A 20,253-nucleotide genomic window follows, 5' to 3' on the forward strand; every position below is an offset into this window, starting at 1 on the left:
GTGGTAGCGTCTTATAGTGTATATAAGGGTTATCAATACTTTTATATATTGCTAATGAACATGAACATTGTTCTTTCTCACAACTACAAGACTTGAAAGCTTAAGATCTTGTGCACGTTTTTGTAGCAAGACTTTCATCGTCAATCCTCCTTCTTAAGGATCTTATATATATAAAGATTGAGACACTACACCATTTTTTACTTTAGATAACACTGAACTAGGTGACATGTATATAATTGTTTCCTAAACAAAGAAAATGCAACATGCAATTTAAGGACTACAAAAAACCACATTATAAAATCGTTGATTATTTATACATTTTTTTAATTGTTGTCTTTAGAATATATGGGCTAAACAATAAAATTGTGGCCTAAAATTACCACATATATATAAATGTGGCCTAAAAGTAAAAAATATAACATTTTTACAATGTAACTTATGAATCACTATAAAACATATATATGTTTTCGGGTCATGAATGTTTATGTGACAGTTTTGTGGCAAAGGGTTTTAAAAAAAAGAAAAAATCACATTTCAAAAGTGTGGCCTAAAATAATAAAAATGTTATGCTTTTGGATTCCAAATGTACAATAAGTTGTGTTTCTTTCATTCTCTAACACATTCCCAAATTTAAATCACAAACTTCCACTACATTTACAAATTGAAATCCAAACAAAAATCTATTTCTAAATATGAAATTCAAATTATTGATATTGTTAATGATAATAAAAATAACATTAATAATAATATTAATATCATTAAGATTAATAGTAACAATAACAATGTTAATAATATTACTTTTATTATTAATAATTATATTAATTATTATTATTATTATTATTATTATTAATCATAATAATGTTTATGAATATTAATTAATATTATCATCAATCATAATAATATTAATAATAATAAAAATCATAATCATAATAAAAATAATAATAATCGTAATATGGCAACAAAGTTTGTCTGATATAATGATTATATGTTTTATGTTTACTCATATTACCTTAATTTGATTCCCTCTAATAACAGATTGTTAATAATAATAAATTATTATTATAATAATAATAAAATAATGATAATATAAATGTAGTATGAAGGAATTAGTCACAATTAAATAATTGTGGCCTAAATTTAAATGTAACACTTATAAAATTGTTGTCTAAAGCTTAGGTCACGATTTTATGTTGTTGCCTAAAGTGTGAAATGCTTCAATCTTGCATTTTTCATACAAAGTATAGTTATCCTTTATTCAAGAAAAGAATTATATGACTAAGTATACTTATTTGTTTTTGTTCAAGTAAAAACTTATCGGATAATACATGTGCACAACACTTATGTTTGTCAGTCGAAGAATATATTAAACAACTCATGCATTTGTCTAGCCATACAACTTGCATTTGATGAACTAGATATGATACTTTGCATTTGACATTATCTAATACACAAATATTATGTTTAATACTTGATTGTTTATGTTGGAAATCCCACATCGACTAGAGATTAGGACATTTCGTTGTATATAAGTGGATGCAAACTTCACCTCATGAGCCAGTTTTATGGGGTTGAATTAGGCTTAAAGTCCACTTCTTAACAGTTTAACCACACAATCAAAATCAATCACAAGATTTTTTGAACTTGGATCTAACACTTCATAATATACATGTGCAATAAAATGTATACCAATAAAGTCTACCTCATCATCATAGTCATTAAAGTGTTGATCACACATTGTGTTCACCATGAGACCAACATGAGCTTCTTCCATTTTATCGTTTTCTCATTCAGAGAAATCAAGATCTTCCGTTGTTGACATGAAACTTTTCTTTTTCAAGAACTCCCTTCTTTTCTCTTTATCTATCTCAGGGCATTCTGACCTGTAATGTCTAGGTTTCTTGGAGTCAAAGTAAACATGCTTCTCTTTTCATTCTTTGGATTCCTTCAGATTGAACATTTTCCCTTTCCGGAGTCCTTCGTGTTTCATGAATATGTTCTTGAACTTATGTGTTAAAAAGGAGAAGCCATCTCTTCATTGTTTGACTTTGCAATGTCTAAGGAGTCTCCTACTACTTTCAATGCATTGGAAGGTGTAAATGTTCTGGGTGTTGAGAGCAACAGATTTGTTTTTATTTTTTTAAGCATCACATTGAAGCATTCTTCATAAACTTTAAATATATCGATAAGATCATCCAAGGTAAGATTCTTAAGATCCTTAAACGCTCATAAGGTCGTTTTTTAGACCTCTATTGAGTGTGAAGTAATTTTGGCAACAAGATCATAATTTTCAAGAATTCTCCCAACTTATCTAAGTTCATTGATAATTATATGAAATTTACAAAATATTGTTTGTATACTGTCATTTTCCTCCATGTTGAATAGTTCATATTAATGAGTTAGAAGGTTGAGTTTGTTCTTTGAACTTCCTTTGATCCTTCATATGTGACAAAGAGTGTGTCCTACATTTCTTCAACACACTTGAATGACACATAAGGATGTTGTGTTGTTTGTTCTTTTTCATTGATCCTTTGGTATCCTCTAGTGATTTCCATATAGTTTAATGTGGTTATTGTTCTTGTTCTCAAATGGGGGTTGGGGCCCAGAGAACTATTGAGATCACTCTTCTTCAATCTTTGTCGTTCGGTCATACTGTACTTCAACTTCCCTCCTTGCTAGCTCCTTCCTTCTCTCTACTCGTCGCACCTCTCAGTCTTCTCGTAACACAGGCTCAAATGGTACCTGCAAAAGGCACTTCGACGCTCAAGTCAGTAAAGGTATTCGACACTCGGTTGTCACATCACTATAAATGATGACGTCCCTAGATTTTGGAATGTGTGCTATTTATATTACCTTTGGTGGGCTTTTCTTATTGGGCCAAATTAGGGAGTTGGACCACGTTTATGGATGTATTACCTAGTTCTTAATCACAGATTAGCTTTACTGACTTTGTTTAAGCGTAACTGGGTCTGAGGTATCGGTCGACCTATTGAGGTGGACCACGATATCGGTCGTACAATCCTCACCGGTACAGTTCTCTACCACATCTAAGATGTCCATATGACAAGACTCAAATAAAGCATGCATCATCTATTTACAATAGTCATACTTTATACCATTGAACATGGGTGAATTATTTATTGTGTGGCTTTCTAACTTCATAAATATTGTTTTGTAGGATCTTGTTTCATTTTGTTGAGAACTAACCTTTAAGACATGTTGTCATGTCAACTAAAGTAGAAAGCATACTCTAGAAGGGGGAATAAAGGAATAAGACTTTTTCTCGCAAAGTGGTTAAATTGTCTAATAGATAAGAACTTTCACAAAATAACACAACAATTTATACCAATTCACCATAATCTTTGAACTACGTCTAATTCTCTTTTAAGAAACTCTTAGGATTTCGCTAATCAAAGTTTTTTTAACAACCTAGTAGACTAATCATTTCTGGTTATACCTTCTCAATCTTTTCTTGATATTGAGACTTTAAGTATTCTAAATTGTCGATTGTGACTACAATCAAGAAGATAGATTGAATAAATGTTAACTCTTAGAGAGGGAATATGAAATAAAGGCTTCCTCACAAGTGGGTAATTTCACTAAGTGAATAATACAAAGACTTACCATTCTCCCATTAAAGAAAAGATTTAAGAGAAATCTTAAAGAAATATCACAAGAAAGAATAATGTAGTCTAGTGCTTGATCTTCTAGATTCCTTATCTTCATATAGATATTCATGAATATGATCATTGTTTGTGTAATCTTCAAAGATAATATCCATTTTTTATTGATAACATGATTATTTGAATTCTTTACACAAATAAGGAATTGTTTGCTTTGCTCATGGATCTATGTCCATGTATAAAAGGTTGCACTCTTTATTGAACATTTGAGTTATCTATTTATCTATACTATTTACCTATGCAAGAGTATTTTGACATATACATTAATCAAATTACATTTGATTTTTTTTCTTCATTTATTTTAAAATAAATCATGCCTTAAATAGATTTGTGACCATTGATGGAATCCCTTGTTTCCTTATTTAAAGAAAGTGTGTTAGATGTTATTTGTAAGATTAAGTCAATCTTATAAAAAATTGATTTTTGGCCAATTTATGTTAAATACGAATGTAGAAAGCAAATCTTCACAACTTAGATTACATTTAAGTTAATAATTAACCATTGATTATTTAAGCATATTTTTGTATTGTTTAGCATAACAAACAAACTCTGAGATGGTTTTGATATAATTGTAGCTCTATTAAACAAAATACATGTTAGAAGGTTTAGAATAAACCCAGAGATTAATTCAAATACTTATTTATATTTGTTATCATAAAAACTTTTCATTGACCCTTAACGAGTTCTAGAACGTCTAGATCTTAACAACCTCAATTGAGGTTCCTTTCCTCACCAATTTGGAGCACATTCCCTTCCCTAACAACCATATTCAAGCTAGGAGAAAAACTTACTATGCTTGACAACTAAAGTTCTTGGCTAAGAAATCCATTTGTTTGTTAGCTTATCCTAACCAAGTTTCTTTAACAAATGACGAGATGGAAATCTTTCTTAATGATTTTTACAAGACAATATTTCCTTTTCTTGTGCTTATATGCTTTTGGTGGGAGCAAGTTAGTGGAATGACCTTCTTGTATAGTCGTGTTCCCCTTGGTAGCCTTCCTTTTCTCATTCTCAATAGTCATAACGATGCACGCCAACATTACTCTTGTACTTTTGGTTTGTGACTACCATGATACCTACAATGACAAGAGAAACTTATCCAAGATAAAATTATGCAAACAAATAAATACATAAGGAACAAAGGATATCGTCAAGGTTAGAATGAATACATAGTGATAAAATTACTTAAAGAAATTTACCAAGAAATTTATCCAAAATCACCTACGTCTTAACATCGTCATTTGTTATCATATAGCTCAACTATCTATGGAAACTTTATATTTTCACCATCATAAAAAAAAGTTGGTGACTAGTTAACTCCACCAACACCTTAAAACAATCACCCTTGAAATTCTTACAAGATGAGGTGAACAAAGCAAGTAGCAAAGCTCTTGAGTGACTGATCATAGATAACCATTTGATAGAATCGCCTCTTCTTGTGCTAAAAAAATGGAGAAATACTAGTGATGTTGACTTCAAGTGCAAAGTCGTACATGAAATATAAAAAACTTATAGTGATGTCCAACTATTTCGGATGAAGTTGCATTGAGGTCACATTCAATATAAAAAATAATCCTTTCAAGAACTCATCCAAAAGAAAATGAACTTGCATATCCACTATAAAAAAAGAATAAAAAAAAATCCATTAATCTGCCTTCTCAGCCATGACACATGTTGTCATTGACCCGACACCTTTGAACTGCCACAATCCCTTCACCTGTCCAACTCCACATCATACTCACGCTGTCAACGAAAGCATACAACATGAATGATCATTTTTTAAAATGGAAAAATATTTCCTCCTTATTGGTTTCTTCTACTCACACCTCATGCTAAGTGGTAAACTATCCTCAACCTATTCTTCATCTACGTCTTGTGCAACTACTTTTCCTTTGTCTTGGTCAAAGTATTAAGTTTCAAATTCATCCGAATTAGAAGCAAATGTTTGTGCCCCACAATTGGCATCTGAATCGAACTCATTCGCACACTCCTCAAACAACCTTGCCCACTTAGAAATCCTAAAATCCTAAAGTAGAAAACATTCTTACCTTAAATTATCAAAAACTACACTCAATTCAAATGCTACTCTATGAAAATTCTAAGTGTTTCCCTTTAACATTTTACTCTACCACTTATTTGTATTTGAATGAGACTAACACATCAACCATTGCAACCTCTACCAACTATCAGAATGTTAATCCAATGTTTGTGCACAAACTCCAACATTATTTAGATCAAACTCATCATTGCTTGTGTCTATCTGAGGATGATAGGCTAGTGTATGATATAACCAAAGAAATCTTTTTTTTTTCTTTTTTGTTCATTCTTTAGACTCATCATCTCTTATGCCTTCTCGAGCTTCGAAGGTCGATGTACAATATAACATGACATGTTGTCAACCAAAGAAATGATTTTTTTTTACGTCTTTTAGGCTGATCGTCGCCTATACCTCATCAAGTTTAGGGAGTCAATGTATGGTATAACCCAACATGATGTGGACCAAAGAAATGGATTTTGTTTTTCAAATTAGTTGTCACCTATGCCTCCTTAAGCTTAGGGGTCAATGTATACATCTCAATTGCATATTAATGAACACTTAAGCTATTAATAAGATGATTAAATCATTAATCAAAAGATAAGATCAATATGGACACACTGTGAAGGTCCATACAAGTAAAACCCCTTGAAAATAGTATAAATAAGTGGTGATCCCGAAAATGTATTGTTCATTTATTACCTCTATTATTTATTATCTCATTTGAGTTTGAAATTGCCTTTGCAATCATACTTAGTCGTTAGTCCAAACATTAATGATAAAACTCCTCTTAAAGTTAAAAATAAAAGTTGAAAGGAGACTAAAATGAAAAACACAAAAAACATATATTCATAATAATGTTATAAAATTTAGAGAAAGAAAAACATACTCCCTAAAGTTGAGAATAAGGAGAAAAACAAGTCAAAAACTCATAATATGAATAATATTAAGGTATAATTACCTTTTGGGTCCCTACATTTAGGGTCATTAATCAATTTGGTCTAGTGGATTTTAAAAATATCAATTTCGTCCTAAGTTTTTTTAATAGATATCCAATTTGGTCATTTTTGTTAAACTCGCATGAACGACATTAATAATAATGATGTGGTAGATAGACTGACACATTCATGAACAAGTGGATTCCTTCTGTAATCTGAATCAAATTTGGAGTCCTCTTTCTTTTCCAAAGCCTTCAAATTGGATCTAAAATCTTTCCACAAATTGGATCTAAAATCTTTCCACAAGTATATAAGATCCAAAATCTTCAAATTGCTTGTTGCATGTGTAAATAACACTTTAAAGTATTTAAGATTCATGGTTACTTATCTTAAATGTGTGAATCTTATAATGATATATAAATTTAAAACTTTAAAACAAAATTTGACTGTGATGTTAATAATGTCAAAGTAAATGTTCAATTTTAAATCACATCAGTTTTGTGACTAAGAAAAGTTTTTTTTTTTCTTTGCACAATCCATTTAAAGAAACATTGTTTACTCAAGTAGTGTTCCTTAAATTACATGCTTTATTGAAGAAAAAAGTGTTAAACTGTTTAACTTTAAACAATTCACTGAACCACTCACATTAAAGATACTCAAATACTTTTAAAGCCTATAATATGGATTTAATTACTTGTTAGAGCATCTTTAGAAATGTAACCCTACTACCTCCCCCCAATGAAGAACACCATCTCAACCCTAGTTAGTTACCACCGGTTTGCTAGCATTAAAAAAATACATTCAACTGTCTATAACATATTAGGATAGACAATTTTGTTATTCACGTTTTTAACCCTAAACCCAAACCAATTATTACAATTTTCGTTAAATGAATTATTTTATTCTTCTACAGACTAAATTATTACTATGAAAAAGTAATAGTACAAACAAGCATTACTTAAAAATAATATAACACTCATGTTTTTATCCATTCCCATGTAGTACCTTCTACCTTGTCGGAAAATTGAAGATTGATTTTAACTCGAGGCCTTTGCATCTGTTTGAAAAAATATGCCACCAAAGGGATGCAAATTTTAGTCAAAACTAACAAGTTTAATTCATAGATTAGGGTCATCTCATCAATCTCATCTCATACAAGAATCAATTATTTCAGGCTTCAACTCTCAATTGCTGAGTTAAATGCACTGTTGGTCCAATGCTTCACGTGTTCATAGCCAGGAAAAATAAAACAAATTTTTGCTTCAAGTTTTTCAATGGCCAAGGCCATGAAATGCATGCAATGCTAATCACCCCAATGAAGAATCAGAACTGGAACTGCATCTCAGGAGCATATTCAAGGGCTTCAAGGTGTGCAGCCATGGCCTTGTTCATAGGTGGTGGGCCACATCTCAGGATCTGAAAATCCGCAAGAGATGTTTAATCATTTATCTTCCTTCTACACGATGATTAGCAAAAGAAAACACGGAAACACCATTTTGGAGTAATATGTAAAATAATGAACCAATTACCTTTACGTCATGTGCTGGAGCAGGCAAATGGGCTTGAATCATCTCCTTAGACACAAATCCAACACCACCATCCCACACCTCCGGAGGCTAGGCAGATTATATAACATCAAAACAAATTACCATTAGTTATAGCTGTTAAGAATTTTAGGTTTAGGGTCATGGATGAAGAAAAAGATATAAAGATAATGGTCAAGTTCCCCTAATTTATTCCACAAGTCCAATGAAGTTTTGCCCTTGCTAATGACTGTATAAACTTTCTACATGAATTTATAAACAAAACATTGAATAACCTGCATTTTTATAATCTAGCTGGCACTGTTATTTGATGCCATCAAGACCAAGATTTTGCATGGCCCTCAACAAACAAAGCAAAAGTAACAAATGTAATAGATAAGAAGAAAATTATAGTTCCACATGCCATGAGAACTAACCTGATTTAACACGTAGTATATTTTGAATTGATCTTGATAGTTAGAAGCAAGACCATCAAGTTCTTCCTGTACATACAAATAAGTAGACTTTCATTAATGACAAGTGTCAATAACAAGGGTTTTCCAGTGAGAGGAATTTGTGGTACAAAAGGAAATAAATAACAGCTGAGGAAAGTAAATATTTCCGTGCAGGAAAATAGTTTTTCAATTCTTTTACACTATAAAATTTTAAGAATAGATTTCTATACTGTTGCAAGGCATTTAAAAAGCTCCTTCCATGAGCGTGTAATGTTTGCTCCTGTGGGCAAAAAATGACGGATCTGTTGTTTTCACTTTTAACCATAAAAATGTCGCCTTGTTTTTGTTTTGTCTTGTGTCTTCAAAGTTTTAGGAATAAAACAGTGTCAACAATAAAAGTTTGTTTTCACAAGGAAAACTCGAAAATAGAAAACAAGATGGAATTTTTGCAATTAAAAGTGAAAATAGAAAACGTTCTCTCCAGTCAAACATGCTCCAAAAAAATTTTTGTGGCGACATAGGTTGCTAAAACATTTTGTTTCTACACTCTCCCACAGATAAGTATGTAAGAAGGTAAAGACATGCTAACTTCTTTAGAGTAGATACATCACATGCATTTACCCCCTAATATTTACACGTGCATTCATGACTCCCAAGAACAACTTCAAACTAAATCAAATTGACCTGGGTTGGCATTTTGGGACAGCTATAACATACTGTAAAACTGCAGAATTAATTCTAGTGTCACAAAAAGATTGTCAAATGTAAAGTTCAATTCACCGCAAGGCAATGCAAAAAGATCATTATTGGAGTAAAAAGAGAGGTTTGTTATTTAATGAACAAAAATCATTAACACAATGTCCTAGAACTTATAGCCACCAAGAAGCAATGGATTAATCTGAATCCAAAGTCCAGTTCACAAAATCTCAAATTAAGTTAATAATATCATACACGAAGTGAAAGGATAAATGTTAAATACCTTCAAAAGAATATCCTCATATGTTACATTGGCGTAGATAAGATGTACTTTGGTCTTGTCCTTAGGGTTTTCTAATATAGCTCTAGCAACCTTCAGCAACAAGTAACAAACAAATTACACAGAACTTTATGAAAAGAATATCCACTTAATGATGAACAAAAGAACGGTGTGTTAATGATATACTTGGAACATTGGGGTGATTCCAGACCCTCCAGCAAGCATCCCAAATGCTCTAACCTCACCAGTTTGGTACTTGAAACGTCCCTGTAAGCAACAGTGTTAAAGTCCAAATATCTAAATAACAAGTCTTTCATTTGGTAGCAGACATTATGAGTATGGAAATGCATATAACTAAGTAACAAAGAGGGAAATGAAAATTTGCTTTACACAGAGGGAAAATGAGAAAAAGAAAGAGTTTATTGCTAAATCAGAGGGATTATCTATGCAGAGCCTACAAAATCACTTGGATCTAAGAAATACACATGAAAAACTAGAGACTAGACCAAAACCATGTGTCACTATCAAACATTCATTGCAAGTTTACAATTTGGGGGCAGTCATATACTAACATTTCTAAAATATTTTCAAAGACTGCACGTATACATAGTCCCTTGTAATATAGATATATATATAAATAAGGTTTAAAATAATAAAGTAAAACATATAAAGAAAATACTTTTCAAATTTATTTTACTATGTATGAACAACAATATTAACATCACAACTTTACAGTACAGAAAATTTTAAGTAGTGCCAAAATATTTTCCCCAATTTTTCTTCATTTTATTAAATTTGAACACAGTCTAACAAATTATTGTTTACAAAATGTAACAAAACAAGGACTTGTTTGTTTGGCTTGACAATATGTTTTCTGTATTCATTTCCTAATTTCACCAATAATTACAGAAATATCACCTAGCTTCCATTTTGTTTCTTATTTTCAAGTATTTGTTTGTACAGAAAATGGTGAGACGAAGTCAATGAAAACAGGAAACAAGGTAGCATTAATTAATATTATGAATCAGTGATAACACTTTTGAGGAAGAGGGGTCTCATGGTAAATAACATCTCTGAAGATTTGGTCTCTAACAAAGCTGAATGATGTCGTCTGATACATTTTAACTGACCTTACCTAGTGGGAAAAGGCCTTTTTTGTTGTACTTATTTGTGAAAGGGTTCATCTCCCACCCCCATAATATAGAAAGTGACCAACATGCCCCTCTTATAACATCTCATAATCAATTCCAAATATATCTCAGAACATGTAATCCAGTAAATTTCTGGATTATGCAATCTGGATCCAGAATATATTTCGTATTATGTAATTTAGAAGTATATTCCACATCACATAATTCAGAACTATATTCCGCATTTTGTAATAATCCAGAATACTGTTCCAGATTACACAGTCCAAGCTGTTATTTTGAATTACACAATCTGGAATATTCCAAATATAACAAGGGCACATAGGTCATTTTTATAATATGGGGTGGGAGAAGAAAGTATGGAAGTGGAGGAAGAAAAATATTTGTGAGACCAAGAAATTAAAACCAAAGATTTTTCTCAAACCAAAATAAATCCCTCTTTTAAAGCTACTAAAACAGATCTGGTACTAGGGCTTTCAAAGTTGAGATGATCTTGACTTGTAGCAGCAAGATTCCCTCTGCCATTTCCTCAAAATTTAAAGTAAATTCAAATATACTGAAGAACTGGAAGTTTCTAAGACAGCCATCCACAGGGCGCCTTGGACACGAATAAATCATTAAATTTACAATGAAAAATTAAGAAAATGGGAAACCCTGATAATTTTGTATACAAATGTCAAGAAAAGAAACATTTACCTTGGGTCCTTTCACAGCAAGGGAGTCACCAACACGCAACTCACGGAAATGGTGAGACATCCTTCCTTGTGGGTACATCTATTAAATACATATTTTAGACAGAAAACCAATTGTCGAGGGAGAAAAAGAAAAATAATGGAGAGTTAGGAAATAAGGATGAAGAATTACTGAATATACCTTAATAACTAGTTCAAAATGTCCAACATCAGAATCCAAAGTAGTAGGGGTATATGGTTTGATAACGTCTTCACCTTGTGCATCTTTACCCCTGTTTGAGAAGTTGTTTGTTCATAATGTGTCAACAAACTTTGATAAAAGACTAAAAAAGGAAATAGTTTCTGCTATAGATATTAGTTATCAATGTAATCAAGCAATTGCGATAGCTATTCTCAGCCACTATTGAGAGAACAAATTGTGCAGATACTGAATTAAACACAAATATGTGCTGAATTAATTACAGCGACAAGGGAAATAGACAAAAAATAGACCTGCAACTTATGTGTTGCCCAATTGGAAGACCCAAAACAGATGTAGGTGTTGGGAGGGCAAATGTGAACTTTGCAACATTATGGCTCAGCTGTGCACGCTTAACAAGTTTGAACTCCTTGAAGTTCTCTGGGTCCAAGCAACCTATAAGCACGTGGAAGACATGAATTAACACTTAAGTACATACTATAACCAAATTTAACATGAATGAACTCTGAAGGTCAAGTGCATTGAGTTTTACATTATTTCAGACTGCCACCAAGCTTTAGTATAACTTAGATTCATAGTCAAAGATGTAATTAAGGTCTTTCACTTTCTCCAGAGTAAACAAGATTCCATGTAATGAGAAAGTCTATTTTCCAAGAACAACGGACTCAGTGAAAAGGAAAGTGAAACTGTTTTTGGTATTACCACTGGAAGTAGCTAATAAAAAACCACTGTCAACTCTATCAGACAAAGCATGGTCATCCCTTTTCATAATTAGTGACGGACTACTGACCATATAATTCTGCTGAACAATCCCTAAGACACCCAAAGGAAACACAATCCAACCAAACAGAAACTCTACTTTTGGAAGAGAAATATAGAATAACGACAAGAGCAACCAGCATGTAATAAACCTAAACTCAGAGCAAGGTTGACTAATAACAGGTAAAAGGATGAAAAGTTTCCTTATGAATCCAAAAAAGTTAATATCCAAAAAAAAATATGCAGTAAATACTTTTGACATAAAAATTCTGTCTGTATAAGAGACCAGCATATAGTCACTAATCAGAAAAACAAACAGCCAACACTAGGGTAGGGAAAAACATGCAACAATACATACTCTTTTCTGAACCAAAAAGAGTAAAAAATCCAAAAGAAAAGTACTTTTTAGGCTTATCACTCCTAAAAAATTCGATAACTTAGTCAAATTGATTTTTTAATTTCATTAAGGAAAGACACAAAGATAGACAATAGTTCATATCCATCTTTCATTAAATAAACCCAAGTAAAAAAAGAATATTTATCAATAAAAGTAACAAAATATCGAAGCCCAAAAGAGATGACTCAACTTGGACCCCAAATGTCAAAATAAGTTATAGAAGAGGCATAGTTACATCTTGTTTAGGTCTCTTTGGAAAAGAAGATCTAACATGTTTACCTAGTTGACATGACTCACTCTAAGACTTTAAGTTGTTTAGGTTAGGAACAATACTTAATCAAGAGGAAGGATAGGGAGCTGAATGTGTTCAGAAAGTTTAAGATGATGGTAGAGAAACAATGTGGAAAGAAAATAAAGATACTAAGGACAAATGGTGATGGTGAATACAACTCAGTAGAATTTCAAGAGGTATGTGATCATTGGGGTATTTCTCAAGGGGTAATAGCTCCATATACACCCTAACACAATGCTGTAGATGAAAGGAGGAACAAAACTAATGAACATGGCGAGGGCTCTGCTGAATAGATAGTTATTGCCAAATGAATTTTGGGAAGAAGCTAAGAGCACAGCCATTTACATCTTGAATAGAACTGCAACAAGGAGATTGAAGTGTACAACTCTAGAAGAAGTGTGGGCGAGAAGATGATCATATAGGGGTATTTGAGTCTCTTTACTTTAAGCATATACCTGAAGAGAAAAGGAAGTGATAATAGTATAATCCAATCCAATTTGGAGAGGATTCAAACCTTAATATTGGTCAACAAGACAAGGATAGTGTAGAGAACTGTAATCAACACTCTACAACAATCTTTTTTGAGACCACAGAGAAATATGATGCCACCAAGGTGTTTGCCTGATTTTGAAAGGTTCCCAGATAATGCAGTAACTGGTGAAGGAGAGTTGCTAAACCAATCAACGTTGAAGAAGGCACTAAAGAACAGAAATGTGTGATTTCTATGAAGGTGGAATTGAAGTCGATTGTGAAGAACAATACAGGGGATTAATTGTCACTACCTCTACATAAAAAGCCTATACCTGTGAAATGTATCTATAAAATCAAGGTGAATCCAGATGGATCAATTTCCAGACATGGAATTGGAGGATTGATTCATTCTTATCTGAAAAAGGATTTCTGGAGTGCAACAATGAGTCTGGAATCTATGTGAAAGGAGTAATGTTTGAGATTATAGATTTGGGAACACTCCCGTATTTTTTGGGCCTGGAATTTCCACATACTAGTAAGGGATTGTTTCTCATAAAAAAAAGTATGCATGTGATGTATTGAAGAGATTCAAGATTCAATATCAATAACTGTAATCAAGCTAAGACTCCAGCAAAATGTGGAATTTCACAGACTCAGACTGGTGAGACAAAGATGATAGGAAGAGTACAAGTGGCTATGTTTTTGAGCTATGAAACACTGCCTTATCATGGTGTTCAAAAGAAACAATCTGTTGTAGCTCTTTCGCCATATGAGGCAGAATATATTGCTGCATCACAAGGGGCATACCAAGATGTGTGGCTCCAAACCTGAGCATATGCACTTGAAAATGGAAGGACCAATGAAACTTGCTGTTGACAATATTTTAGCAATTAACCAAGCCAAAAATCCAGTAGCACAAGGAGGACCAAGCACATAGAGACAAGATCCCATTACTTGAGAGACCAAGTGAATAAAAGGAACATAAAGTTATCTATTAAAAGGCAGAAGATCAAGTGACAGATTCCTGACCAAACCACTGAATATTGATAAAACTTGTATACTCTTAGGAAAAGAGATTGAGGATTGTATCATGGAGAAGTATGAATTGAGGGAGTATGTTATGAATAATAATTCAGATTGTAAAATCTAATAACAGAAAGTTAGTTAGGAGTTAACTGTAATATAAGATCAAAAACAAAATTTAACGAGTCTTTATTTTCTCTTCTTATTCCTATCCCTTGCAATATGCTGTTAGTGTGCAAGTGATTTTCTCCCCCCAACACTATTGACCTTTCTTAGAAAATGAGAACAACATCTTTGAAAAAATAAAACCACCTCGTATTCATCAAATTCTCTAAAAAAGCATTTTGGATCTTCTCTTACTCATAGAACTAAGACAAAGAAGACCCCTTTACGAATAAATCAGAGAGAGCATAAAATTCCAAATGGGAAGAATATGAAGCTGAAAAAGGTGTCACCTTTACGCTTCTTAGATGAAAAGAGAAAGACAGCACCAAGCCCAGCGGCCACGACGGCCACGGCCACACCCAGAAGTATCTGATTTTCTGGTGCTTGCAGGAAATCCATGATTTGAATGAAGTGTGGGGGTGAAGAGAAAAATGAGGAGATGAAGTGGTATATAAGGAAGAGAATGGAGAAGTGATCGAATAAAGAATACGAAAGAGAAAGGGTATTTGTTGCCTTGTTGGTAGGTGAAGGGAGTGAATGGACTTTGGTGTTCAAGAATGAAGGAATGGTGAGCGTTGTGTTGGACTGAGGAGGGATCTGGTACAACAACTACCAATCTTTCTCTCTCTCTCTCTCTCGAAATGTGTTACCAAATCAATTTCACCATTTTAATGATTTTTCAACAAATAAATCATTATAAATAAGTTAAATATTATTTTTGTTATAATTTAACTTAAAAGTTTTATAAATTACCTTTGTGTATATGTTAATTTCAATTTCTTAAAGATGTTTAGAAAAAAAAAAAAATTTGTTGATTTTTTTCATATTTACAATAATGATTTTAACATTAATATTTAAAGTAATTTTTAATCAATTGGCTGGGGTATAAAATTTTGTATTTGGAACTCATGAAAATTAAACTTTATTTTACTATCAACGATCATTTTATTTTATTCTCCTGTTTTCCATATGTTTAACCTTTGAAATGAGTTAGTATTTAAAAATCGGTGTATTAGTGGATGAAATTATAAGGTTATTTCGGTAATTAAATATTTAACTTGTCTCATAGAAAATTCGTCTAAACCTTTCATTAAGAATGATATGTTGGATTTTAACGTGATTAAGTTTTTTGGTATTAAGACTCGTAGTAGTAAAGTTTTTTGTCCTCTTCCTGTTAGATGGGAATTTCCTTCACCAGATTGGGTTAAAATTAACGTTGGGGCTGCTAGGGGTATCCTGATTTTGCTATTTGTGGAGGTATTTTTCGTGGGAGTATGGGATAATTTATTGGTGTTTTTTCAGCGTTTATTAAAGTTCAGACTGCTTTGGTTGCTGAGTTTTATGGAGTTATCCATGTTATGGAGGAAGCTCTAAAGATGGGACTTACTAATGTCTTCTGTCTTGGTTTGTGCTGCGTTTACTGCTATGACTAATGTTCCGTGGATGCTTCGTAATCGATGGAATACTTGTCTTAATTTCTGTGGACAATCAGGTTTAGGATTACTCATATTTTTGGTGAAGGGAATGTGTGTGCTGATAAGTTGGCTAATTTATGATTTATTCATAGATAATCATTTCATTGGTATAACAGACTTCCATCTAGTTTGTTCTTATAATTCTTTATTAATAGGTATAGTCTACCTATGTATCGTTTTTGTTAACATATGGGTTTTGGTTTAGTCTCCCATATTTTTGTATTTTTTTTCATGTGATGGCAGAAGATTGTTGTTACTTGAGATGTCAACCTATCTCAAATGTCAAGTTGTATAGTTATGCATAAGATATGGAAAGTTTTTATAAAAAAAAAAATATTATGTTGATTATTTTAATTCTTAAAATGATAAGAAGGTAAAAAATAAAACATCGTACTTTTGAATATATAATACATTAATTATTATTAAATAATGCTGAAAAAACTATTTAAAATATAATGTTTATTTTATCCGGAGAAAGATGAAATTTTATTGAAGTTCAATTTTTATTTTCTATCTAAAGAAATTAGATCTGGCTGATCTAAAGAAATCTAAAGAAATTAGAATTATTAAGCAATTAAAACTATTTTAAATATATTTTTTGAATGATTATTATAAAAGACAAAAAATATGTATATACTGTCTAAAGAAGAACATGAGAAGGTGATAGCCTCACGTGGTTTTCTAGCATTGACTTCTAGGCTGAAACAAAGAAAAAGTTTTAAATAAATCCACATGTTAAATTTAACATATTTTTTCATTTCATTTTTTGAATCATGATGAATTTGATTTAAAAATATTATGGAAGAAAATTACATATTTACCCTTTAGGTGGTTTTTTAATTATAATAATAGTATTTCCTTATATCAATGAAATAACTTTTTAGGCATTCTTTTTAATTGTCCAAAAGCTTATTTGTATTTTAGTTGTAACAGTTTAAAACTTATTGAGACACAAAATTTAAGTCTAACTGAAAAACAAACATGTTTGGCATTTTCTTCTTATGTTCGAATCTCCCTTTCGATGAAGGGTATGTGTTCCTTTATAACCCACATCAAATCCCTTGGAGACTCAAAATGTGTCTTAAGAGTGTGACATACTACATAATGTTTCTTTTAACAAAACAATATATATATATATATATATATACACACACATTAAATTCCTTATAGGGTCATGTTTATAAATTTGTAACATAAGATTTATAAAGATTTCCATTTAAAATTATAAATATTAAATAAGATTTTAAATTATAAGAATAAAAAAAATTCCTTGTTAAATTAAGTAAAAAATATTAAAATAGAGGAGATACTGTTTTAACAAGGTTATTAGGTATTTTAAAAGTGACATCACATAATAAAATTTACGAAAAGATAAATTTAAAGATTTATGCTATGAGCTTTTACAAATCAAGAAGTAATCTAAAAATATATTTATATTTCAATTGAAAAGTTCAAATTATTTTTAAAATTTATGTTTAATTCAAAAACTATAATACATTACTTTTTTTCTATTTTAGTTGAATTCGACTAGGCATTCGTATACATTAAATAGTTTTGAAATTATTTTTTATCTTTAAGGTTTAATTCTTTTCAATTTTTCTTTACTCTGTAACTATAAGTAGAATTTAGTAGTTTTTTTTTTTTAAATATATTGATTTAATTAATCTTTTAATCAATATATTTTAATATTCGTATTAAAATGCTTGAAAGTATGCATATAAAATGTTTTTACATGATTTTTATCAAGATAAGTTTCTAATACTTCCACGTCTTCTTCTCCCTTGTAGTTTAGTATATTTTAAATTATCTCTCTCATGCACAACTACTCAAATTTATTAAATAGATGGTGTGTAAAATGATAAAGTCATAATTAATTTAATTAAGTAATTATCATTTTAAAAAACATTCTATTTACTTCTTAATTAAATTCTTTATTTATATTATAAATTAGCTTTAATAACTTTATTAAATTTTTTCTATTTTTCTTTGGTTCTCAACATTATTCATCAGTAACATTTATGATTCTATACTCTCATTTTTGTAATCAAAGTTTCATTAATTATAATTAATTATAAAGTAATTAACACGAAACATATTAGATTAGTATAATTTTCTTAAAAAAATATTGCAATACTTATTAGCAACTACATAACATAATTTACGATTATTTACCATTCTAAATAAAAAATATGATGTTCCAAAAATGTTTTATATATAGTAATTATAATATTAGAAAAAATATATATATTTTATCATATATATATATACAATTTTTTTCCTTATTTTACTCTCAATAATATTTTAAAGTTACAATAAAAAATTCATAACTAAAAAATCTATATAAGAAAATAAAAATCAATAAAACATAGTAGAAAAAAGGAAATATGAAATAAACTATCTGAAGAGAAACTCTTACTCAAATTAAAAAATAATAATTATTCACATTCATGCAGAAGTAAATTAAAAATATATATTTACCATGAATGTATAATTAAACATTTAAGTGGTTAGAATGTTTAATTTTATATAATTAATTTTTTATTATAATATCATTTTGATTAAATGTATAATAAATAATATAATTAACTATCTTATTTGAATATAATAAACAAAATTACATAAAATTATATATATATATATATAAGACAAGACAATAAAAAATGTTATTCTATCTATGTTTGAATTAGTGTATGTAGATTACAATCAATAACTTAATGAGAAATAAACCTTTAAAAAATAAAAATAGCAAGATGTTCATGACAAAAAAAATCCATTGCAACATTTATGTAGTATCCTTAATTAAATTCTAAGGGAACTATTTTCCTTTAGTTATTAATTTATTATTATACAGTGTGTTTAAAAAGCTTTTTCACAAACATTTCCAAGATATAAAAATAAATAAAAATCAAATAAAGTTTTCATAAATTAAAATTAGTTTATATGTAAGATAAAAAAACAAAAATTGAAATAAACTATATGAAAAATATTCTAGAAATTACTAATTAGTGTATGAAATTATTTATTCATTGTTTTTCCTTTTTTCTTTTATTGTCAATGTTTACAGAACTAGTGAAACATGCCACTAGAATATTATATAGGTGTTTGGAAACAACTAGAAGAATGGCATGATTGTAATTTTGTATATATATGAAACAACTAATTATTCTCATGGAAAACGTTGTAACTAAAACTAGTTTTTAATTAAAAAATAATTTATAGAAGCTGGAAAATTTGAGGTGGGTGATGATGTTGCATAATTGCATTGGAGAAAGAAAATGAAGGATTTTTCTTCATAAATGTTATCCACTCTCAATTTATCTGGAACTCGTATATTTAATGCACGATTTTTTTTGAAAATTTAAAATTATAGAATTAGGTAGAACGTGGTTTTGGTTAGCAGTTTCTAGTTTTGCACGTGGGTTTTACTTAAATTGATTTCACTTCCCCTATTGGATCTCACCAAACATATTTCAATTTTTGGAACAGAAGATATAAATTTTTTGATTATGTTTGCTTAAATTTTTATATTGATTTTATTAGATCTAATTCAATTAAGTTATTGTTTTATTGGACTTGATTGAGTTCCATCAGTTCAATCATGATTTTTAAATTTTGTATGTTTTAGATTTTTTTTAAATGGAGTATAATATTTGAATAATTTAATATTTTAATATTTAAAAAAATTGAATAATAATAATATTACTATAATTAATGTTAATATTATTTATTATTTTGTTGAGTTGGTCTGATTAAATATTAGAGTTAGTGTACAAAATCATTCACTCAACCTATCAGATGTTATTAAATTTGATAGACTCAGATTTGCTGAATAACCAAATAAACTTAAGTTACTTTTCTTTTATTGAATCGGATCTAAACAAATTGTCCAACCAAAAAAATACTCGTAGTTGTAGTTAGAGATAATAATTAATCACATGTACAAGATCATTCATGTAAATAAAATAATTATAATTATAATTCATAATTTATTATTTATTTTTTCAATTCTTTTTTACTAAAACAAA

At 30.0% G+C, this 20,253-nt stretch overlaps 1 protein-coding gene across 1 annotated transcript; it reads right to left on the reverse strand.

The window, feature by feature from the left end:
* Positions 1–7,745: 7,745 nt before the first annotated feature.
* CBR (NADH:cytochrome B5 reductase 1) lies at positions 7,746–15,423 on the reverse strand. Its single transcript, XM_068616216.2, has 9 exons — positions 15,044–15,423; positions 11,940–12,081; positions 11,629–11,719; positions 11,452–11,529; positions 9,794–9,874; positions 9,611–9,700; positions 8,614–8,679; positions 8,183–8,269; positions 7,746–8,069 (listed from the first exon to the last, which is right to left on the reverse strand). Exons 1-9 carry the CDS (start codon positions 15,150–15,152, stop codon positions 7,977–7,979), a joined length of 837 nt encoding a protein of 278 aa, XP_068472317.1. The 5' UTR covers positions 15,153–15,423; the 3' UTR covers positions 7,746–7,976.
* Between the last annotated feature and the right edge of the window lie 4,830 nt (positions 15,424–20,253).

The sequence above is a fragment of the Phaseolus vulgaris genome, chromosome 1, assembly GCF_051622355.1.
Source record: "Phaseolus vulgaris cultivar YP4 chromosome 1, ASM5162235v1, whole genome shotgun sequence".
Lineage (NCBI taxonomy): Eukaryota > Viridiplantae > Streptophyta > Magnoliopsida > Fabales > Fabaceae > Phaseolus > Phaseolus vulgaris.